General features: G+C 53.8%; 1 protein-coding gene across 4 annotated transcripts in view; it reads right to left on the bottom strand.

Moving 5' to 3' along the window:
• Positions 1-22,470, bottom strand: part of TLE3 (TLE family member 3, transcriptional corepressor) — a 48,213-nt gene extending 25,743 nt beyond the window's left edge. For all 4 annotated transcript variants that reach the window (XM_061180130.1, XM_061180132.1, XM_061180131.1 and 1 more), the window contains exons 1-5: positions 21,370-22,470; positions 20,731-20,831; positions 20,154-20,217; positions 19,113-19,157; positions 1,174-1,236 (exon numbers count right to left, since the gene is read on the bottom strand). In XM_061180130.1, the coding sequence (XP_061036113.1) occupies positions 1,174-1,236; positions 19,113-19,157; positions 20,154-20,217; positions 20,731-20,831; positions 21,370-21,393 (297 nt within the window). In that variant the 5' untranslated portion in view covers positions 21,394-22,470. The remainder of the gene's footprint in view (positions 1-1,173; positions 1,237-19,112; positions 19,158-20,153; positions 20,218-20,730; positions 20,832-21,369) is intronic.
• Between the last annotated feature and the right edge of the window lie 2,209 nt (positions 22,471-24,679).

Genomic DNA, 24,679 nt, shown 5'->3' with positions numbered 1-24,679 from the left:
TGTTTTTAGGAGAGGCAGCTGGAGCAGTGAGTGCTGTGAGTTGTCAGGATGTTTGCAACTTACACCCAAAGGGTTCAGAGGAAAAGTACGTGTATCTACAGATACTCAACCTGTATCTATCTAAATAGAAAACGAACAACAAAAAAAAAATGGCACAACGTTATAAGCTAGGAATTGGGTGATAATGTGTCGATGTAGGTTCATCAGTGGTGTGGGATGTTGATGGTGGGGAAGGCTAGGGGACATCTCTGTACCTTCCACTCGGTTTTGCTGTGAACCTCAAACTATAAAAAACAGAATCTATTTAAAAAAAAATTTTTTTTAGTGCATTCATTCCCTTCAGCCTTGAGGTGAAACCCGCTTCATAGGCAGCTGTCTCCCCTAATGGGTTGCAAGCTCCTAGGACATCACTATATCCTGTTTTTACATGAATTCAATCATGTATGGGTCACTACTGCGACTCAGAGACCCAGGAATCCCGGAGGGAGCGAGGGTGGTCTCAGCCACTGAGGGGGGGCCTGGAGGGCAGGCCTGCCCCAGGCTGGAGTGAGCTCTGCTGGACGGAAAGGGGGCCCTCTCGGGCAGCCCACCCATCTGCCCTGAGCCATGGGGCCTCCTTGTAGATGCTTTTTTCCTACTGCCCACTGGTCCAGCCCTGCCTCAGGCAGGGGTCTCTTGCAAAAGTGTGCTTAGAAGATGATGTGACTGACTTGGTTGGTCATGCCTCTGATGAGGACACTCTGTCCTGGGGGCCAGGGTCCCCTTTGGGTAGTGGTTCTCCTCGCAGGGTCTGGCCCTTGGTGCTAACTGGCCAGGCTTCCTTGCTCTCAGATGTCTCCAGGTGTGGAAGCTGGGGCACGGGGAAGCAGAGGCTGGGAATGCTGGTTGGGATGGGTAGGGGCGGGGCGGGGAGGGGAGGCAAAGAGGTACCCACTGCCCACTGTTAGCCCCGCTGCAGCCCAGGACCCTCCTCTCGGGGCTCAGGCAGAGGCAGAGAACAGATTCCACTGAAGGAGCAAGTGGCCCCTCTGATGTGCCAGAGGAGCTTCTGTAAAGCCCCAGGTGGTCAACTTCAGTCCACATGAACGGACAGGGGCCGGGGCTCCGGTGAGACCTAGGGAGCCACTGGGCTGCTCTGCAAGAAACGGAGGGCACAGTAAAAGAAGGGCTTACCTCTTGTGACAGGAAAGGCATGATCTGTGCTAAAATCGTGTTCAGTCTCTTCGCAATCTCTGTCTGCAAAGGAAAAGAGACCGCGTGAGGTTCAGGCCAATAAATCAAGTCGCCAAAATGTCAGACGGTGGAAGGACAAGCTCCCCCCCAAACCGCAGACCCCCGACGGGCTCCATCCTTCCACCCTCGGTGGGCCTCCTGCCAGGAGGCCTCGCTAAATCCACAGCGTGAAGCAATCTCTTCCAACTCCCTCCACAGGCTGCCTACATTTCAGGGAGCTCCAATTTCCTATCAGAGGTGGTCTCTGTGTTTGGTTCAGAGTATCCAGTTCGCCTCCTCTGGATAGAAGCCCTAATCAAAACAACGCAAAACTAAACAAGAACAAGCTCCACACCGCCCACTGCGGTGAAACCCATAACAAACAAGAGTGAAACGCAGTGTGGTGGGAAGGAATTGCTATGCCCAGTGGCCCCAAGGGCAACAGCAAGTCAGGCTCTCAGGCTCCCAGACAAATCAGGAGGTGATGGAAGACGCCCGGCTGCATGTGCCAAAGTGCTCCCTGGGGCCAGCCTCACACCCGGCGATATCTGCCTTAAAGGGTCTCCCTCGCCCTCCACTTTTCACTGCCGCCTCTCCCCCACCAGACCGATCCCTCACCCTTCTATGTACTGCCCAGCCTGAAATCCCACCGTTGATGCTTCCTTTTGGGGGGCATAAAGCACTGCCTTCTCTAAGATGATGCTCGGGATGTAACCAACTGGATCCCTAGCCCTTCATCTAAGTTGACCACAGAAAGGCAGGTCAATTCTCTGCCCCACCGCTAACCCTCCAGAAAAGATCACATTCAGAAAAACATCAACTGATTTTGCCACCCGTGTTCCATGTGAAACCATCTCAGATGGAGAATGGTTTAAAAAAAAAAGAAAAAGAAAAAAGAAAAAAACAGTGGGGCTAAATGGTTAACTGAATCCAGACAGGAAGGCCGAGGACCACTGACAGACAAGTCTCAGAATTGCTTCTCTTATCTCCTTCTGAATCCCGAGGCCACCAGGACTGAGGTCCCAGAGCTGGCTTCAAGGCTCTCATCAGCACATAGCAATCTTTCAGAGACAAAACCATGACAACAGCCTTTAAAAATCTGTGATCATCTGCATGTCAAATGACTCTGGATGAGAAATCCTTGTGCACTTAAAATAAAAGCAACGTTGTCTGAAGGCTTACAAACAGACCCTGGCCCTCAGGAGAATTCCTGGGGCCAGCACCCCCTCCTCCCCCTAGCCCCCAGCCACTGATGAGGATGCCCCTGGCTTGTGAAGAGACAGGCCACGGACCAGGAATCTGGTGGGCTCTTGTGGTCCCACGTCCTGGGGCTGCTGGCTGCAGTGCAGGCTTCAACTCAGACCGCCTGTCCAGGGCATCAGGGGCTCCTGGGTGGGGATCAGAGATCACCGCTCTCTCCTGGAACACTCTAGATTCTCAGGAACAGGGCCAGTCTTGCCCACTGTGGGCATCTGGGGTAAAACAAGTCTTTGGTGCGAAAGACGGTCCCCCATATCCTAGACCAACTGAGTGCCAATAATGGTCCCCACATTTCTAAACTTCCAGGGTGGAGAGGGTATATCATCCTGGCTAAGCCCCATGGGACTCAAAGCCACATCTGCACATTCGGGGTATATTCCAGCAAGGGCACTGTACAACAGTTTGTCATACAAACTGGGTTTGTCAGCATCAGTGCTATTGACATTTGGGGCCAGATAATTCTTTGTTGCATGCGGCTGCTCTGGGCATTGTAGTGTTTTTAGCAGCATCCCTGGCCTCTGCCCACTGGATGCCCGTCATTCATACTGTAAGGAACCTGGGATGATTACTAATTATTGTATAAATTATTAATCTAGGTAAGTGGGAAGAGTTCTACTCCAAAACAAGGTCTTTTCTCACTTATGTTCATTTTTCTTCCCCCAAATTGATAGATAGTGGGCAAGGGGGATAAAATACAAGAGTCAGGGTTGTACGCGTCAGGAGTTCTAGAAACAATCAACTCAGTCCAAACCTGTAAGAGCAACATACTCACTCAACTGTCACATGGTTATGTGCCAAATAAGAATACAAAGTTTTATTTAAAACAAGAAGCAAAGAGAAATAAACAAAATAAACCATCCTCACTGCTAGGGAGCTCATTGGTCCAAGGCTTCTTACCTCTAATGACTGGCATAGCAGAGCCTGGTACATAGTAGGCGCTCAGTAAATGTTGAGCCAAAAGAATCTCGTTGGCCTCCCCGCATTTATTTTTCGAGACTTCAGATTGCGGTGGCCCCTGGCCAGGGATCTGGGCCTGCCCCACTGTGGGGGGGCATCTGGGGCAGGGGCAGTGGTGGACGGAGTGCTGACCTACAACCAGGAGGTAGGGTGGACAGCAGCACAAGTCCTTCATTGACAGGGTGAGGCAGTGGTCAAGCCAGACCAGCCACAAGCCGCCCGTTGGGCTCTGGCTGCTGCCCCCTCCCCAGCCAGGAAGGCAGGGGCAGGCTCTGAACCTTCCCCATCACTTTGGCCTGCTCAGCAACTACAGCTCTCACCGTTTTTGGGGTGGGTGGTTATAAAGGAGTCCCAGCTGTTGCTTACTTCCTCTAGCAAACAGGTCAAGTGTCAAGATCTTGGTAGGTAAAGGAACAAAACAAAAAGTAGCTGACCTTCCCTCTCCCCACACCTTTTAGCAAATGTGCGGCCACAGGCTGCCCCCAGGTGGGATCTTCCCCTGCAGGGCCTGGTCCAGAGCCCAGCATCCTCTGGTTATGAGGAAAAATCTGCCGGGATTTCATGTAGCTCTGCCTGGTTCAAGACTTGGCATCCAGGCTACTAGGTGACCACGGCTGGGTCGCTCAGAAGCCCTGAGGGTGGCTCAGACCAAGTCCCCTCTCATCTCACCCTTCCACCCACAGGGAGCAGTTCTTGCCTCCCAACCCCACACATCAACCAAGGGCCAGCAGAACAGCTCCACACAGATATGGAATATTCCAGAGGCCTGGGCTATCAGCCTTCAGGCTCTCTCCTGGGGCCCAGACTTAATGAAAAGCGGCCTCCCCGAGTGGCAGGAAGGACTCTGGCCCGCCACGAGTTAGGACTGTACAGTGTTGGGGGAGGGCAGAGGGAAGGGGGTGGTGTCACACTTGGTCCCTGTCCTCGTGTCTGGGTTTTTTTTTCTGGGAGGAAGCGGGGGTGGAGAAAGCATGCAATTCCATCCCTCCCAGCTGGGACCGTCCCCTGCCGGGGAGCAGCTCTCCCCTCCTGGTCTCCCCACCACGTGCAAGCAGGAATTGAGCCTCGGTCTTCTCTACATAGACCATCCAACCCTGAGAATGGGCTCAGCGCACGCTGGTGCGTCAAAGAATGAACAGGAAAACTGTTCCCTAAACAATTTCTTTTTTCATGTTTATTTTTTTGAGGGTGGTGACGGCAGGAGCGGAAGCTCCTGCAAATAGAAAGTTGACCGGACAGAACCACTCTTAACAACAACGATAATAATAATGGCTAACATCCGCCGACCCAGCTGTTCCAAGCATTTTGCATGTGTGAATTCACAAGAACCCTACAGGGAAGGCATTTCTTATAAATCTCCAGTTTTCAGATGGGGAAACTGACGCTTGGCAATTAAGCAACGTCTCTAAACGTCTTCCTACCAAGAAGCCAAATTTTGACATTTTGAGAGAGCTCAGAGAAGTATTTTTGAAAGAAAAACTACTGTCAGGGTTAATAATTGACAGCATTTCCGATTAGGGCAGCTGTTAAAACAGCATTTGATCCAACTCAAACAAGCTCTAAACATCACTTCCAAGAAAGGAAAGAAAAAAAATCAAGACGTGTGACTTTAACAATTGGGACAGGTCACAAATCACAAATCAGAACTAGATCCTACGCTGGAAAGCTCCTTTTGGCCTACACGGCACCCTGTTATCAATAAGGCAGCTGGGGTTCACGGGGTGGACCTTCATCCTTCCTCCATCCTGGTCCCAAAAGGCCACTGCCTTTGAGTCAGAGCCTCGGAGGAGAACCTGGGAGGCGGCGGGTGCCAGGCAGCGGGAGGACGGCTTCCTTTGGAAAAAGGTGTTTGGGGAGTCTGGTGCTGCCTTTGAAAGTTTCTTTTCAAGTGTGGTTCAAAGAAGGCCGCTTTGCTGGTGGAAAAACATCGTTCCTCAGAAGGAACTAATCTACTCAACGCAGACAGAGAAGCCGCTCAGAGAGAGAAGCATGCACAGAGATCCTGCGAAATCCGGAATCTGCGCTCTCAACTAGGCGCAGGAGGTACATCTGCCCTGTGTCTCCGTCCAGACTGTTAGGCAATAAATGACCCAACACAATATGGGGGGTGGGGGGGCGAGTGTAGTTTCCCAAAGAGTAGTCTGCTCCACGTGCCTTAGTGACTCCCATTCACGCCATCATCTCATTAGAGCAGAACCTCTAACCAACCTGCTGTAAACGGAGAGCGCCAGAGCTTTCTCAAAGTACACTGCTCCAGCCACACCCTTGCATTCACATTTGCTGCTGTTCCCATCCGTTGGGCCTTTGACCCACGACACTGAATGAAGGGAGATGGAATCTGCCCCTGGTCCACACCCCGAGTAACCTCTTGCTCCTGACCGGCAGCACCCAGCCAGTCTTCGGCTTTTTTTTTTTTTTTTTTTAATTTAACTGCCTGCTCAAGCCGACAGCCACTTTCAGGAGACCGTCTCTCCGGTATTTAAACTGCCAGGTCATCTGGACCGATCAGCTCTTGAAAATGCACACTTCATTCTAACCTCAGCGCAATAAAAACAAGGAGAGGGAGGAATCTGGCCGCTTAAAAGAACATGTTCCGACCCCGGAGCCACACTGAAATGACCTGGCGTTGCCTCCCAGCTCGGCCTCCAATCTAGCTGCATGGCTTTGGGCAAATCCCTTCCCTCCTCTGGGCTTCAATTCTGTTGTCTGCAAAACAGAGGAATGAACTGAATAACTTGTAAGATCCAGGAGCCATCATTCAGAGTTTGAGAATGCTAAACATTCCTGAGTTGCTCTGTGACACGATTCCTCCAGAAAGCTCAGTAAAACAGACCAGAACGCGAGTTTAAAGGATAGGCAGAGAAGAGGCAAGCCAACTAGAGACACGGATGGATGCCGGGTAGTGGGCTAGGCTGGGGCTGGCTGGGCTTGGTCCCCAGGACCAGTCTTCATGGCACAAACCATTCGAATGTGTCCATCAGCCATACTGCACACAACAGTCACAGAGCAGACAAGGAGCAGTGATGTCCTATCTGTGAGTGTCAAGCAGCTCCTGTCCTGGTTCTTTCCGTGATTCACAAGGAGCTGAAGACAGCCAAGCAAGGGCTCTTCAAGGTGTCTCATTTAGCGGGAAGTAACAGCAATTAGGCAGCCAAAGGGCCGCGCCTAGGTTCCCGGTTTCACTTCTAAAACAAGGATTTCTTCACGGGACAACAAGCGTCTTGGGAAGAACAGCGTGCTGTGATTCTGGAGCCCCGTTTGTGGACGTGTGCGAGAAAAATGAGCTAAGGAAAAGATACCTATGTGAGACGTGAGTTACACCCCAAGTCACGTGGAAATGGTGCTCCCCCCCCCCCACCCCCCGCCCAGCTCTGTGTCTGACAGGCCATGTGACCTCTGGACTGGTGGCTGGGCCTTGGGTTACTCCTCTTGAAGCATGTGTGTCTGGGGTGGACACTTGGTCTGCTCTGGGGTTCTTGAATTTGGATCGGGTTTTACCTGGTTCTCTGACTCAAGTCCTGGGGTGTTCAAAGTGAGTCTGCCTCGTCTTGAATTAACATCACAGGGGCACAGGGAGAGGCTAGGGGCCACGCAGAAGCAGGAAGCTGCAGCAGCCAGGTGCCACAGTCACCCCGCAATCAAATACTGGGAGATTCCAGAACAATGCATCTGACAAATTTTACCTTAAAGTATCCCACTGCATTTCCTAGGCAATTCTAAATTGATAGGCCCTCAATTATTGGACTACAAGATGAAAATCCTTGCCAAGCAGTTTCTCCTCGGACCAAGCTCAGAGAGCTCTGAAATAAAGCAAGTGGGTGTTTTATCACCAGAGAGAAGGAAGTCCAGGGACAGGGAGGTGTGAGGCCTCCAGCAAAAGCCAGTGCGGGGTTCCCAGGCCCTGCTCCATCCCCACCAGGCACTGGCTCTAGGGGAGAGCAGCTCCACGATGTCTTTAAGAAGGGGGGAATAAATGACCCACTCAGCAGCCCGGGAGATAATGACCCCTGCTCCTGCAGGGGCTGGGGAGGTTTACATCACAGATCACTCAATGATAGGTGAACCTCCTTAAAGGCCCTTTTAGCACTGACATATTGATCAAATTATATATAACTACAACGCCATTAAATATTTATGCTTCCGAGGAAGCCTGCTGAATTCTTTATGTCGGGAGGGCTTGGAACAAAAAAAGGCCCAGCCCTGATGTGACCCTGAGGATCTGTCTCCCAGGGGAAGGGAGGGGATGCTGGCTCGGGCCAGCCTGTGACACTGGTCCCTGCGCCCTTCACACAGAGTAAAGATGGCAGAGAGGATTTAACACACTTGCCCTTACCCAGCGAGGACAGATGAAAAGCAAGGGAGTCTGGGGGCCCCGAGTTGTGACATGACCTTCCCACGTGCTCCCCTGAAAGGAATCCCGCCTTCCTTTTCTGTGCCCACCAGAAATCTTGGACATTTTCTGCCAAGAGTCTAGGGAGTAAGGGAATTGGGAATGGTGACGCTGAGTGAGGAAGCGTGGGAGTGGCGTGGGTGGGAGAACAGAGGAAGCATCTAGGCCACTGACCCTGGAAAGAGTTGGCAACGCAAAGTCTGGAGACCTGCATTTCCGCCCCAGGTGTGTCCTGTGCTAGGACCTCAGCTTCCATTGCATGAAGGAGGCAGATTTGGGTCCAAGTTAATAATCAGAGCTCTCAAAAACGAATTAGGTGCTGTGTGCAAGAGAGTACCCCGTCCTGGGGAGCATTCAATGGCAACCCTACAGGGACATGGGCGTGGACACCACTCCATGGGAGGGACTTGGAAAGATGACAGCCAAGTCCCTCCCTGGCTCTAAGACTCGAGATTTTCATTTCTCAGACTCTCAGTTTCCATCCACCGGGCTTCCTGTTAACAAGATCCAATAATCTTTAAATATTTGTTCACTTTAATTTCTTGGCTCCCAAACACATTAAACTCTGCTTGCCTCCCACCCCCACTCCAGGGAATGGCCCTCAAAGAGCTTGCTTGTGTAGATGGAACAGGGAAAGCCTTTTCAGATTACAGCTTCTCCCAACACTGCCCATTCATCCCAGGCACGGCAGACCCCACCAACCCCCCCATCCCTCCCTCCCTCCCCTCAGATAACCCCCTGGTCCCCTCCCCCACCTTCCCAGACTCCACTGGCCAACTCCCGCCAGGAGGGAAAATTCTCAATTCATCCCTGAGGCGTTGCCATGGCAACCCCCAGCCACCTAATCCCCCTTGGAACATTATGCAAATCTCCCACTGCCCCTCAACAGGCTGTAAAAGTCACATTACCCTTGCAGAGGTGGCTCGTTAAATTTTGGGAGTCTCCCTGTAAGGTCAGCGCTATGACTTTTTAAGGACAGGGGCTCTCTGGGAAACCTGGGTGGTGGGAAGGAGAAAATGAGAGGTGTCGGGGAAGGAACAGACTGACTGTGGGCAGAAACAGTCCCCTTTTACCCACCCCACCACTGAGTTCACAACCCAAGAGCATGGCCCTTCCTTAGATTAAAAGGGTCAGAGGGGCCTCTCTTCCCCAGACAAGGATGGCAGGAATGGTGGCATTTCATAAGCCATAAAAATCAAGATCAGTTATTTAGACACTTGCTTAAAGGATCGGCTCCCTCTCAGACTGGCCTCCTCCCAAACCACCAGCACATTCAACATCTCATTTCACAGATGGGGAAAATGAGGCCCAGAGAAGGCCCAGCTGCCCTAGGTCACACAGCAAGACAACGGCTCTGGAGCCAGAATTCCTCCCCCTAATCAAGGGTTCTAAACCAGGTCAGATTTTGCTCCCCCAGGGACACTGGCAGTGTCTGGAGACATTTTTGGGTGTCACAACTGAAGCGGTGCTACTGGAAATTAGGAGGTAAAGGCGAGGGATGCTGCTCAATATCCCGGGAAGCCCAGGACAGCCCCACCACAGAGAATTATCTGGCCCCCAAATGCCAACGGTGCCCAGGTTGAGAAATCCCAGTCTACACGTCGCTGACACTCATGTTTCACCGAATTCTTAAAAAGCTTTGTCTGAGGACTTCCCCACACTGGAATCAAAGCCTTGATGTACAGGTGGGTCTGAGGGTGGGCCAGCATGGAGACCACAGAAGACCACGCCTTGATGTGGCCTCTGGATAAAGATCACTGGTCCAAATGAAACAAGCCGAGTTTCCAGTTCTGAACCCCGCCCTGGTCCACCGTGAGACTGCAATCGGGTCACTTAACCTCTTGAAACGTCAGTGTTCCTACTGTTAGGTGGGGCTCTTGGTGTCCACACTGTAGGGCTGGCATGTGGAGCCAGCAAGTCACAAAGGAGAAAGGGCTCTGGGAAGTCTTACCACATGTGCAACACCAAGGAGCTGGGTCCTCGCTCTCTGAGGCCTTGGCAACTTTGGGGACTGTCCCGTTGTGAGAATCCCCTGTTGAGGTCTCCCCACACACAAGGGAGATACTGTGCTAAGCAGTTAATATGCATCATTTCACATTATCCTCAAAACACTCTCTATAACTGCACAGTCCAACATATGAAGCCACCGGCCATGCGTGGCTAGCTAACGTTAATTAAAGTTCAATTTGAAACTCAGTTCCTCGGTCACAGTAGCCACATTCCAAGGCTCAACAGCCCCGTGTGGCTGGTGGCTACCATACTGGACAATAAGACAGACACTTCTACGACTGTAGAAAGTTCTATCAGGCAGCACCACTCTAATAGGTAGGCAGTCTCATCATTCCCATTACAAAGTCAAGTTCGCAGAGAGCAAATGGCCTGTCCCAAGTCACACAGCCAGTAGATCCTAATCTAGGACTCAAAACTAAGTTTGTATGACTTCAAAGCCTGTCTCCTAGCCACCAGGACAGGCCGTCTCCCAGCCCCTGGTGCTCTGCACCTAACTTCCCAGGATACCCCTTCGAGAACCAACTGATTTCTGAAAGACAAACTCTGATTCCACTGGCACCTTCATGAAAAAGGGTTTATCAAAGACCCACCACCTGGAGGCCTGGGAAATGCCCAATGTTCCTACAGCACCAGGGTCGGGGGGGGATTAAGACAGGGGCCTGGTCAGGGGGATAGCAAGGGACAGCCAGGTGGAGATCCCTTGAGAAGTGGGGTGAGAACCAGGTAAGAGATTAGAGAGAAACCGGAAAAGGCTAAGAGAGAAGACCATCCATGCACACACCCCACCACCACCACCTTAAGGAGTTCCTGCAGGCTAGGCTCCCCGGTGCCACACACAAGTGCCAGATGACACAGAGACCAGCGTCAAGCCAACAGTGGGAGGACTGTGGCAGGAGGAGGGCAGCTCTTTGGGGGGCTCTAATGCTTCTCCTCGTTTCGGGCTGGCTTTATGGGGATACCGTTTTTCTGGGATAAAGTGTGAGGTCCTAGGAGATGGGGCCATCAACCTCAATTCCTCCGGAGTCTTGCCCTAGGACTTCTGCTCTTAGGCAAAGCAAGATGAGCTCTGGACTGCAGCACTCTCCACGGGTAAGGGGACTCTGAGGAAGGGCCCCCTTCTCTTCTCGGAGTAAGTAAGGGTTTAAGGAGAGGTTAAAGCACCCACTGACTGATCAGCCCTGGCCCGCTCACCACCTCCATCTGCCCGATCTCATGGGTACTCTCTTCCCACCAGGCCATTTAGCCCCTCATTCCAGACCATTTGGTATCACCTGCAGCTTCTCCCAGGCCCATGAGTCTGCCCGACCTCTTCCTGGGCGGGAAGTCTGATAGTCTCCGTACCCCACTAGCACCTCAGCTGGAGGATTGCCTCCCACCCTTTGCCCCCTAGACACACTAAACTGCCCCACTCCGCCCCAGCAGAGATCACCACTGGTTCACAAAGCACGTCCCTGCTAGGATGCTCAGTTTCAGACCAGGAGCAGGACGGACCTGTTGAGGGCTCTCCCTTGAGAAGTGTTTGGGGACCGGGTAGGGGCCCTTCCTCCCCCAGCCCTTTGTCACATAGTCCTCACCTACTGGCTGGGTGGTGTAGGAGTCTAAAAGCAAAACCTCCCCAGCCAACCAGGCAGGAAGAGTCCCCTGCCCTGCCCCCAGGTTGCAGGACTGGTGGAAAGAACTCTTTCTGCCTTTGAGGGAAGATGTAGCCTCCCAGGACAAACTAAAAAGTTCTCATTTGGAATTAAAAAAAAAAAAAAAAAGTCGAAGAGCTGTGAACAATGGTTATCAAGGATTTAAAAGGGCAATGAGATAAGGCCCCAACACTTGGAACTCCAGGCCCAAATAGATAGCTAAGGCATGACAAGCATCGTTTACTAATTTACCTCCAAGCCATTAACCCTTGCTTCTTTGCTACTCAGGTCCTCCTGTAATCCAAATTCAGCATGCTTTCCCTGGTTCTTCCCCATTCCTTATCCCCCCCCCCCCATATCTCTGCTTTATCATCTTTCCCCAACTATCTCGTTCCTCACCTCCCTCCCTTTCTTCCCCTCTCACACTTAAACTGTCCTGTCATGTGAGACGGGGCGGGGGGAATGGTTAAGCCTATCAGAGACACGTTATAATACAGGTTTATGACACATATTTCTTCCTACCAGCAAGACTTTCGCAACCACAGGCCTCTCTCAGAAACCTGAGAAAGCCTGGTATCCTTCCCAGAAGGTCCGTGACGCTATACAGGGTCAGGGAGACCCCCAAACTGGAACATAACAGTCCCGGAGTCCCCCACAAAATGCACACTGTGCACCTGGTATGGGCTCAGGGGCCTCTGTGGATACAGAATGGTCTCATCCCTCAGGGCGCTCAGAGCCTCCACACCGCCCTCCTCCCCTCCCAAACCCAGCCCCAGTATAAGAACACAGCCCTGTGGCACCCTGAAGTATACAGGTCATCTTCACACGCCAGGCCTTTCGTGTCAGGCTCTGATGCTTTCCTCCTGGTGTGTGTGTCCTGGACCCAAATGCCTGTGAGTTTAGGCTTCTAAGATGAAAATGTCTAATCTGCTCTGCAAACAATGAAGTGCTACAGAAATATGAAAGGCTGTATTATTATAATCTACAATATTTGGAAGATCAAATTTTCACTCTATCCTTGGCAAAGGCTTTCTCTTGCGATTATCTGGAGATGGCGGCAGCTGCCCCAGCACCCCGCCTGTGTCACTCATGTGGTGGGTGAATGAAACGGGGCGCCTCTGAGAGGACAGGGCAATGGCCACAGCCAGACTCAACCCCAAAGGGGCTCCCCTGGAATCTCAGCCCCACTCCTGGGAACTTGGTTCTTCCTTCACCCTTCAAAGGACGCAATTGGTCAGGGCAAGTTTTGGTGATAGCAAGTGAAGGGAGCCTCTTCCTAAAAGGTTGTTGAACCTTCAAAGTCGTGACATCACTGGGGTGAAGGGGACGGAGGTCTTTGTTCTCAGGCAGAATCTTCAGGGCTGAGTAAATGGGTCCACTGGCTCATCCCAAGCTGGGATGAACCTCCCCTGAAGAAGGCAAGTCCCTGACCTCCCCATCCTCACGATTCCCAGAGGGGCCTCTGCAGAAGAACGACCTCCTGGAATCTGATTTGAGGGACTTCGAGGTCCCTGATCTGACTCCCCAGAGGCTGACCCCTCCCCCGTCAGATGGCCTCTGCCTGCACATCCACGGTGACAAGGTGACAGTTTGGAAGCCTGCTCGCTCCACCCACATGCTCACCGTGCAACATCCCTAGCAGACAAAAGAACTCAACATCACTGCTGGGGAGAATTGCAACTCCCCCATTATCTCCTCCAGAAGACCCTCGGGGGCGGCACCAAACCTTACTTCTGTGGCAGCAGGAAATTCCCCCCCTTCCCTAAGTTTCTCCTTAGCCTCAACCTGAGAAGGAACATTTACTTTGAAAGGCAAGAGAAAAGCAAAAGCCAAGGGAGAAAAGCAAAGAGAGAAGGGGAGAGACAGCATCTTGGCTGTGATCTTGAAAACAAGATGTTGTCCCTTTAAGCATATAAAAACAAGGCCCTTGAGTGCGCAGTTCTCACTCCGGTACACAATTATGGGTGCTTTCAGCTGTCTAGCACTACTTCAAGTGCTCTCTTAAACCAGACTGTCAATGGCATGTTGAAAGCTATTTTGCTGGCTGCTATCATTAATAGCAAAGTGGAGAGCTGGGCTGATGAGAATTAAATATGGGGGAGGGGGCAGGTCATAACCAGTCATTACAGAATTACCAATATGAGCAAGAAGACAATGCCACTTTGGGGAGTAAAGTTCAAACCAGCAGATGACGGTGGGGAAGCAGGCCACAGACTGCAGGAAGCGGTCCCCCCAACCCCGCCGGCCCGGCAGATGGACTTGGGCCAGCCCTGGAGAGCCATCTGGGGACCGAAGAGCCACAGAGCGGCGAGTGTGAGAGCAGAGAGGCCTTGGAGATCACTTTGCTGCAACATGTCACCACCTCACCTCCTGCCCCAAGTGGAGTCCCCCTCCCCGCCCCGTTCCCAAGACTTGTGGACTTGTGGCTTCCGGGACACACCTGGCTGCCTTTCCAAGCACTGCTGCTGCCACCCCCGGAGGAGCCTCCACTGGCGGCTCCTGCCTAACGAATGCGGCCCTCCCTTTAAGACGCGGCTCAAGTAACAGCCCTTCGGTGTAGTCTTCTCTGACCCGACTCCCCTTTCCCAGGAAGGATGAGCCCTTCTGTCCCCGGGGGCTCCTCCTGTGACACTGGCCCTGTTAGCACTTACTTCACTGCATTGCAATGACTTATTTAGATGCCCGACTCCCCCGTGGAGGGAAGGGTGTCTGTGGAACAAGCCCCAGACCACACCCGGCACATTCCCAGGCCCCTAATAATCGTTTTGGGAATCAGTCCAACCCCCTCATTTGACTGATGGAGAAACTGGATGGTGAGCGGCAGGAAGAAGCAGGAGGAAGCCTGCAGAGCCAGCGGCCAGCCCGCAACGAACAACCCCCATCTCCGACTCACACCCTCCGACGGCCCAGTAATCCTGACCAAAGAAAAAGCAATGTGTTTACTGAGCACCCATGATGTGCTAAGTGCACGTAGGAGTCCTGAGCAGAGAGGCTTGCCCCCCAGCTATGGGGGTGCAGGAGGATCTCCTGCATGCAGATCGCAGCAGGGCACACCACTGAGGTCTAGCCTGGATCACCTTTTTGCCCCTGGCATCCCAGGATTTTGTACAAACGGGATGGAAAAACATTTTCCCCCCCGCGCAGGAAGGAAAAGGGAATTCATCCCTTGGCTGACTCACTCCTACAACAAAAAAGAAAACAAAGGGCCTCTGACCTAGGCTAGAGCCTTCCTGTTCGAGCTGGGGAAGGAGGAAGCCACAGACAGAAAGAAGAGCTCCGTGCCCTCCAGGAGCTCCTGGTCCAAGCAGGATTCATGGAGAGTCTTAAATAAGGAGCAAGGCAGGCACCCCAGGCCAGCGTGACGAGAGGAGAGACTGTTCCGGAGAAAAGCGACAAGGCAAGAAAGTCAGAAGGAAACCAGTGGGTAGAGCAGTTCCTGGATGCCAGCATTCTGACCAAAATAAATGACACTCAAAGGTTTTGTTCTTAGCTCGACTCAGATGCCACACAAATAGGCACTGCCCTAGTATGAAGACCCAGGTCCCCTTCAATTTGAGTGTTCCACCTTCTCCTCACCAAGACAGACTTGACTGCCGGGCAGGGTTTTGGTAACCTCACCACCTGCTGGCCCCCTCTGGCCACCCACACTTTCACAGCGGCCACAAAACTTCAAGATGTTATCCCTAGAGGTCTTCCAGCCCAAGCCCCTTGTTATGTAGGTGTGAGGACCCAGAGAAGGGCAATGACAAATGAAGATGTCCCATCTCCCTCTTCAGCCATGTTCATGGCCACCCCCATCCTTAGGTGAAAGAGTCACAGGTTTTATCACTTTACCTTACCTGTGACCCTTACCTCTGGGATTGCTAGTTATGCATTGTGTTTATCACTAGGTGCATTGAATCATTAGTTGTGCAAATAGCTAGCGGTTCAGAAGAGGACCCTGGGCAGGCAAAGATGATTCATCTGATATGGTTATACAACCAGAAATGGGGGACTTTGGTGTTGCCAGGTTTGGGGCCTTAGCCTCCTGAGATAACGCAGAAAGAAGCAACAATAATTAAAGACACAGAGTGCTATTAGTTAGTAAATAAGCGCTCTTCATTTCTTGAGTTTTGCTAAGAGACCTGGGGTCAGGAGGAAAAGTGGCAGCGGCAGTTCCTCTGCTAATATGGGACTGGATACCTCGGCTCCCCTGCCTGGGCCTCAGTTTCCGCATCTGTGACTTGAAAGGTCTGCAGGAGATGCCAAAGGGCTCTCCCAGTTAGAACAGAAAGTTAGAAGAAGTGTTGCTCGGTGACAGGAAAGTGGGGGCATGACACTGTCCCCAAATCAAAAGGCCTCTGATGCTCTTCCAAAACCTTAGCGCTCACCAGCAGGGGGGTGAAAAGACGGCCTGCCCCAGCTTCTCAGAGCATCAGTGCCTCAAACCCAATGCATTACGACTGCTCTGGAGTGCTTGTTTCTACGCTGGTGATTTGTGGCTGACAGTGGAGAGCGTCAGCCTCTGCGGGAACAAGAAGGGAACTGACGAGCTGGCCAGCCATCATCGCCTCCCTGGCCTTGCTGAATCACCCTTGACATTCTGCCTGGAAGTAGAGGCTTGGAGGAGGTGGGTGACCTCTTGAAATCTCGGGCCAGGCCCATGATGCTGTAACCTCTGCTTTGCCACAATTAGGGAGGGAGGGGAGGAGAAACCATTTACTGCCTCTCTGGGATCTGACAGCTTGGAAAAAGAACGGAGAGGGAGACAGAGAAACAGCCAGGAAAGGAGCCAGCCACAGTGAGTTTAACCTCTCGGTAAAATAAAAACGGGCTGGACGCACCTCATCAGCTGCCCTCCGTCAATACTCAGGCCCATCTGGCAGAACCTGAGGTTCCCAACGAATAGGCATTTCCCATAGAGCCACCAAAGGGCTTTTGAAAAAAATATGTCGTGGTGCTGGTAAGAGGTGTGTGTGTGTGTGTGAGAGAGAGAGAAAGAGAGAGACAGAAAGAGAGAGAGAGCGCGAGCGCGCAGGCTGAAGACTGCCACACTCCCCAAGGTGCTAGTTCTGGAGAGCATCCATTATATAAAAGTACAGACAGTCCCCACCCCCCCACCCCCACCCCCCACCCCCCCCAGCTTCAAGATGAAGAATCCAGCCTGCTTGTTCCAGGCAGATGTAATCACACGAACAGTCAAGTCTAGAGGGCAGGACACTGCATGAATAATTCAAGCACTCCAGTCACTTGATTGTGTGTGCAGATAAAACACCAGTCAACCGCTAAACAGGTCAGCTGATAAACTTGTTTGCTCAGGCCTAACCACCATCCGCCAAATGCACCCAAGACCCACACTACAATTAGTGGCTGGTTTTCTTCTGCAGAACCCTTGCACGCCTAGGGAGGGGCCAGCCCCAGGAGGTCAGGGCTGCATTTCTCAGTGCAGGGTTTCTTCACCTCCTTGCCTCTTTGTTCCTACACAGCCATCGGGCGATTTCGCCCAACTCAGAGATTGCCATAAAACCGGCAAAGGCACTGAACTCAGAGCACGGAACACTCCTGCTGGGAAGCAAGTGGGAGCTGAGGCTGGAAGGCAAAGGTGAGTGGCAAACAGGGTAAAGTACTGTTTAGAAGCCAGAGGCCCAGATTTGAGTCCTAGCTCTGCCCTCCTCGCCTCCTTGAAGCCTCAGTTTCCTCGCCTACAAAAAGGGGGCAAAGAATACATCTATCTGCCTCTGGCAGCTGACAGGATTAAATGAGACCATGTCGCCAAACCTCAGGCATTCTCCCCCTAAGAACCTGGTTTGGGGCCTGGCCAGAAGTCCCAGATGCACACAGCTGCTCCTTATGCAAACCCCACCACTGAATGTGCTAGGAAGGCGAATGACTCTTCCTGGATTCAGAGTGTCCCCAGGACTCCAGGATCAGCTTCGCTCCACCAGCCAAGGTGGATTCTTTGTGCCAAAGAACCATCCACTCACAGACACGGGGAGCACCACCCTCGCAGACCTCAACATGCAACGACATATTACACCTTAATTACGAAGCTCTTAGAAGAACGGCTGCTATAACTTTTAAACCTGGGTGCAATTACCCTGTTTAAACACACCCAAGATACCAAGCGCTGAGGACAAAAAAAAAAGAGGGAGTGGAGAAAGGGATGAGGTGGCATCCTGCATAACAGCCCAAGGTCCTTGAACACCTGGGACCCCGGCTGCACTTCACACATTCTTACTGGACCAGTCAGACCCAGTCAGTTCCACCTAAAGTTGGGCAGTCTCTAGCCCAGACTCCCGAGGAGAAACATCTTTACTTACAAAGTGGTGTCTGTTTACAATTCCTGTGAGTCAAGAAGTAAAAACCTGGTAGCCTTCATGTGCCTCCCCAGATTCCTCAACAAACTCAGGTCCCTTTCTGGCTGCCCTTCACCCGACACTGGGGGGGGGGGGTCCCTCCAGGAGGCGAAAGGAAACTAGATTCCAAAGACTCTCTGCGAAGCCACTGGAGTGGGCAGACAGGAATCTACAAGCATTCCAAAGGTCACCTGCCCTTCTCACCTGCCCTGGGTCCTGCCCCCTTAAAGAGCGAAATTTAAACCTTGTAAACCACTGTTCATTTAGAGCAGAAAATCCATTCAAGGCACGGTCACCAAAGGCTAGAATGAGTCAACAGTCTTCTGAGATTTCAAGAACACCAATTGTTAAAGAGAACAACCGGCCTGGGCCATTTCTCCTTGCCAAGTCAATGCTAATCGCTGGCCAAGCCAAATTATAGGCGGCCTCACCTCGGAACACAAATACACAAACAGGCCTCTCCCACAGCCCAGCCCAGCACCCAGGATGAGTTACTGATATGCACCAAGATAAAGGTGTTTGTATTTGCCCAGTTTGAGGTATACTGTTATTAGAAGAGTGACAATACGGGGTAGTTTACATATCCATCACACACTACCACACTAGCTAAACTGGTTTGACTTCAGGATTTCAAAGCTGAGCTCAACCCCCAGCCATCTCAAAAGTCCTGGCTAGGCTGCCCCAGGCTTGTTACTTCACCTCTCGGCTTCATCTTCCTTCTCTGAAAAATGGGAAAGACTGTGGCCGCCTTCACATTAAGATGGAGATGAAAAAGTTGCCTCATATACATAAGGTATTGGGTTGTATTTCATTCTGGCTTTGTATTTTTAAGCGGTTGGTGGCTTGTTCCCTTAAATTTTGACAGCTCAGCCTGGCTTTTAAGACTCTTGAAGTTTAATCTCATCAAGGCAGAACATCGTATTTTTGTACACACACACACACACACACACACACACAAACCCTCCTGCCTTTCCTCTTGAAAATTTTACATTAAAACAAGTAGCAGCCAGCCACCTCTGGGTTTCAGGAGTTTGTAAAGCAGATCCTGAACGGACAACTTTTCTTTTGCTCCTTCCTCCTCCACCAAGATCCAACACCAGGACAAACTTCACAAGCTCGGACGCTAGAAGCTCAACATGTCCAAGAAATCAGCCAAGCCTCAAACCCCGCATGTCAAGGGCTGGATCCGTTCACTCTTCAAGGAGGAGGAGGAGGAACAGAAGAACGAGGCTCATTTTCAAACAGGAGGGACCATTTAAAAAAATCTGTGTATTAGGTAAAATTCTTAAAACTAGACATATATGTTAAAGCACTTACCTGCTTGTGCATTTCAATGTTCAAGCCATAGGACATCTCGTAGTACTAAAAGTAAAAAGAACTGCCGTTAATGCACAACACCGATGTCTGTTTGTGTTCCACAATCAGCTTTGGGGAAGGTTTTGGCAAAATGGTACTTTTATGATACATTTGCTGAAAAAGTTTAAGTCAAAGCCCAAAGCCAGCTATAAGGGGGTTGCAGAGCTGAAGACCGGCTCATGAGTGCTGTTCTCATTGCAACAGAACATCCTATGTGCAACAGTATTATGAAGAGCGGGGGGCCCTCCCTCCCACCAGCCCTGTCTGTGCCATATATCCTGTTTATACAAGGTTCTGGTTCAACAGGGAATCATGTGTACACTGGGACCCTCTCGTCCTCTGAGAGTTATTTAGCAATGTGTCCAAGGTCTCTTATGTGGAAAACAGTGCAGGGAGCCTCGCTTAAGGACCTCCGGTGCCTTCCTCACCAACAGATTTAAACTTGCTGGAACAGACACTGGGAAAAGGGCGGACGTCTACACACTGTCCCAGGGCCGATGAGATTCTCAGTTGGGGGATCCCTGAGTGTACAGTGGAGGCAAAAGCCTCTAAAAGGCTCCTCCACTGTCAGAAACCCCTGGGAAGAAAGGGGGTAGGCGGAGGGGCCTTATGTCCCACTCTGGCTAGGTCCCAGGGCTGCAGAGCAGTGAAGTTTTCAAACACTCCCAGGAGATCTCTAAGAGAGATTTTTATCCAACCCTGACATAGGCTGATCCAACCCTATCTTACTAGCCAAGATAAGACAACCAGCCCTCTGGGAAACCTTCAAAACACAAATTAATGGGGCACAAAGGAAGTGCACAAGTGCCTGGCCTGGGGTTTGGGTTTCTCTTTCTGCCCCTCCTCTCACCCACCCTCCTCCAAGTGGCCGGGCTGAGGGAGGCTGGTGAAGGGTCAGAGGGCACACTCGGATTACACGCGCTCCGGGGCTGCCCAGCGGAGGCCGGGCAGGGGACCCGGCTCCAGGCTCCCCAGGCCCACGCCGCCCCGGCCACCTCTCACCATCACATAATGGCGCTGCATCTCCGTCTTCTCGTTCGCCAGCTTGTCGTATTCCACTTTGAGGCTGCGAGGGCAGAAGGAGCCGGCTCAGACTTGGCGCCTGCACAGCCTCCTCCGAGGCCCCAACCCAAGGGCCTCTGGGAGCCACTTTGTCACTTTCCTGACACCCTCCCCCCGGGGGGACCCCCTTATCCCGCAGCCTCGGGCGGAGGGGGGCTTGGGTACCCGACACGCGGAGATGGAGTGAAACAACTTGAAACTTCCCGCGGCCGAGAGAGTGGACTTATCCGGGCCACGGGGGGGCGGGACCCCGACGCTAGCTCGCGACCCCCAGAACCCGGAGCGAGCCGGCTCGCGCCCCGACCCCTCACCCTGGGGGCGGCGCAGGGAGCCGGGAGGCTGCCGGCAGCAAAGGGTTAAGGCGCCGCGCTCGGAAAGGGGAAACAAAAGGAGGAGGCCCGGACCGCCCCGCCGCCCCGGGGTCGGGAGCCCGCTCGGTCCCCTAGGGGTGGTGGCAGGAGCTGCGGCGGAGATGCCCCCGCCCCGCCAGCCCCGGGGCGGCCCCCACTGGCCTTACCTGTGATATTGAGCTTGCAGGAACTGGAATTCGTCTTTGATCCTGTCACAAGACTCAGCCACCGTGAATTTAAATCCCGGCTGCCCGGGTTGATGGGGAGCCTGAAGCCGGCGAGGACAAGACAGCGGAGGGGCGGGGGCGTCAGACCCGGCTCCAAGCTGCCCAGACCCCTCACTGGCTTTCCCCGTTCTCCCCCCGCACCTCCCCCCCCCATAGGGGCCGCCCTCACAGCCCAGAACCGTTCCAGCAAGTTTCTCAGCTCCCCAACGGGGGAGGGGAGGGGGGGGCTAATCTCTCCCCATTGGCCGCGGGGCTCCCATTCCTTTCACGAAGGGGCTCCCATTCCCTTCTGGGGCGGGGGAGACACAACGAGTGAGTTGGGAGACTTAGGCGAGGGGGCGGGGGACAGCGTGAAAACAGTCCCCCAAGACCACTGGCAGCCCCCCACGCCATTAGGGAGGAATTAACCTCCTCTCGTCACGGCGCCCCCCCATCCCCATCCCCTTTGTGTGAGCGCGCGCGCGCACACACACGCACACACTATAAAGGTAGCAACAAGCAAAATGGAGGTGCCAGATAAACTGCCTCGTTTACCCTGTCATGATAGATGCTTAAATAAACCGAATTGCAATTACTCACCGGATGTCTGCCTTGCGGATACATGGCAGGGAGGGGTCGTGATTCCGAGAGCGTGGAAGCGCCGAGAGCCCGGGCAGGGGAGGTGCAGGGGAGGGGGGAGCCAAGCCCGAGCGGGGGGCGGCCGGGAAACCGAGAGCTCGCCCCCGGCCCCCCCAGCCCGCTCTCACACCGAAATCCCAGAGTCGGGCGCCCGCCCCAAGCGGAGACAAAGAGCCGCGGAGCAGGCGGCAAAGTCGTCGACGGGCGCCGAGGCCGGGCGGCGGGCGCGGGCTTTGTGCACCTAGGGCTCGGCGGGCTGTGGCCGGCCGCCTTCCCCCCGCTGCGTGGAGCGCGTCAGAGCCGGGGGCTGAGCGGACATCGTCGTCTACCCGGCGGGTCCAGAGCGGGGTCCCGAGGTTAGGGGGCCCCTCCTGGGGCAAGCGCGGGCGCCCTCCGGTTCACTCAGCGCGTCGCGCCAGTAGGGAGGCGCGCCGGGGCAGCCCCAGCATCCGGGGCGCGCGGGTCCGATCCCAGGGGCGGCTCTCGGCGAGAAGAGGAAGGAGGCAGGCACCGGGGTGGCGGCTTGGGGCCGCAGGAGCGCCGGAGGGTGAGGGCGGGAGCCCGGCGCGGGCGCTTCGACGCCCCCCCTCGGAGAGGAGAGCCTGCTGTTCTGTCTGCTACTGCCGCCGCCGCTGCAAGCCCTTCCCAGGGCCGAGGAGGAAACTCCGGGCTCAGTAGGTGGGAATCAACCGCCCTGGCATCCTAACTCCAGCAGGCACAGGAAGCCGCAGCAAAGGGGTCCTCGCTGCTCCCAGCTCGAGCGCCGAGTCCCCAGCGAGGAGCGCTCGGTGCCGCCACCGCTGCCTCGGAGCGCGCAGGCAGGAGAGCGCTGGAGGAGAGAAGCAGCCCGAGACCGGAGAGCTCTGTGGCTTCCTTCCTTCCCCTCGGCTCGGCTCTCCTCTCGCGCCCCGACAATCCCCCCAAACACACACACACACACACACACACACACACACACACACACACACACACTCGCACCAAAAAAAGTGCCCCGGACCTGCGGATACCACACACAGACAGGCGAGGGAGACGAGCACGAGGTCTGAACTGCCGCGAGAGCAGTTCCAAATAGGGACTGAAAAGTAACAAAATAATGTGGCAGCTTCGCCCGGCGCTGGCCAATGGGAGCGCGGGGCCCCCACGTGGGGCTGCCGGACTCGGCCTGCGACTGGGCGCCGCCGGGCGCGACGTCACAATGCCCTCTTGTGTCTAAAACTATGCATGAAAAGTAGCAATCAGGCCCTACCCGCTGGTGACTTTCGCATGGGAGTGAAAAACAGCGCTCCTCAGATCAGGAATTAACCGAAAGACATATAATAAATAGATATATATTATAGTCCTGTGCTGCTAGGGGTTTTTTCCCCTCCTCTCTTTTTTTTTTTTCCCACGATCTACTAGCAAATAATTATTTGGCGGGAGGGGGAAGGAGGGAAGACAGAGGAATAATAACAAAAGAAAAAAAGACAAGCTGTACAGTCCTCAAAACCTGTGGCTGGTAGTAATGTATCAGTTTATTCTGCAGTGGCGGAAAACGATTCCTCCCTCTAATCCCATTAGGTCTGCAAAGCAGCCCAATTAGATACTATAAAACAAACAAAATCACTTTGTCACTTTAATGTTTTCACAAGATTTAGGACTGATAAAATGGTGGCTCCCAAAGTTGCCTCCCACCTTAAAAAATTTGCTCGGAACTGAGGGTGTCCCTTTTTTTACCCCTTCTCCGGCCCACCCCCGACCCCACGGCCCCCAGCTTTTCTTCTTTGTTCATTTGTCCTTCTTTTCAGAAAGCCAAATAAACAGCATCTTTGATGTGCGGCGGCTGCCCCCGAGAAGTCGGAGGAACTCTTGCTTGGCGGGCACCGCAGACGGAAGAACCCGACTCCCGCGGACACCCTGCTCAGTCCACGCTGTCCCCACCCGGGGCTCCTTCCCGGTGGAGACGGCTACGCCCTCGCCGCAGCTGCTCACTGAGAGCCGGGGCCAGGGAAGCGAAGTCGGGAATGCGGTGGCGGCCTGGCCTCACCGCGGCCCGGGAGCTCCGAGTTCCGACCCGGTTTCCTCAGCCTGCCCTCGGCAGTGTCACCGCGTCGGCGGAAACCTGCGGAGCGGCGCGTGTGCGAGCCTGTGGGCATCTCGGCCGCCAGCCTCGACGCCCCGCGAGGCGCAGACGCTCATCCGCCCCCGCGCACTCCTCTCCCACCCCCGCCCCCGCGCCTCCGGGACTCCCCGCGCGGTCAAACAGGCAGCTCGACGACGGGGGCCAGTTTGCCCGCACACCGATAGCCTCCATCTCTGGTGCTTGGGGTTACGTCAGGGTAGACGGGCCTGGGGGACGCGGCCCTCGAGAGGCTGGGAAGCTGGAGGGGCAGCGTCCCAGAGCCCACGGGCACCGCCGGGTGGGCGGGCCCAGGTGGGCCCCCGGACCCTCCCCTCCAGCATCTCCGCGAACTCGCACGCACCCCGGGGCCGTCGGCGGGCCGCGGATCTATATTTTCTCCTCATTAGGAGCTGGAGTTCACTTTTGCATCTTAATGAGGAGCTGAGAGCGAGCGGGCGCTCGGAGGCCGGTGCGATGGGAGTTACACGTGAACACCCGCCTCGGAGTTGAACCTCCCCGCGTCCGTTCCGGCCGCCAGCCCCGAACCGTGCTCCTCTCTTCATTTATTTATTTTCCTAAATAAAAACATAAATCGTGTGCGGCACGCACCGAAGGGCGGGGGGGGAGAAGCCCGGCTCGACAGATGCGAGCATCTGGCCGCAGCATTCATTAGATACAAAATGGCTCCTCTTTGGAGCTTCCTTTCCCCCTCCCCCTTCTCTGCCCTCCCCTCTACGTCACGGGTGGGCGCACCCGCTTCCCACCCGCCCCGCCCCTTTCTCGCCCTGTCCCCACGTGGGGGCCTCAGACCCCGCCCCCGATCAAGGCCCGGAAGGCCAATCAGAGACGGCTGATGGGACTCTCTGTTACCGATTGGTGAAGCTGCCGAGCGCTGTCAGTCCGAGACCAAGGCTGTCAGTCAAAACCACGCGGGGTGGGGGAGCACTGACAAATGCCGAGGCTTCTGAGCCTCCCGCTTGCAAATAGTGCTTGGAATGGCTGCTTAATTAGCTTTGAATGGCTTTTCCTTCCAGCTCAAACAATCTGTCACTACCATGTGGTATAAAGGAGCCATGCATAAAAAAGTAAGCAGAGGCTAAATATCAATTTGATTTTGTGTATCAAAGGAATATTTTATTTTTCTCCCTAGTAATGAAACGTATCAATTTAAAT

The sequence above is a fragment of the Eubalaena glacialis genome, chromosome 2, assembly GCF_028564815.1.
Source record: "Eubalaena glacialis isolate mEubGla1 chromosome 2, mEubGla1.1.hap2.+ XY, whole genome shotgun sequence".
In the NCBI taxonomy this organism is placed as follows: domain Eukaryota; kingdom Metazoa; phylum Chordata; class Mammalia; order Artiodactyla; family Balaenidae; genus Eubalaena; species Eubalaena glacialis.
This window is presented reverse-complemented; position numbering and strand designations above follow the sequence as displayed.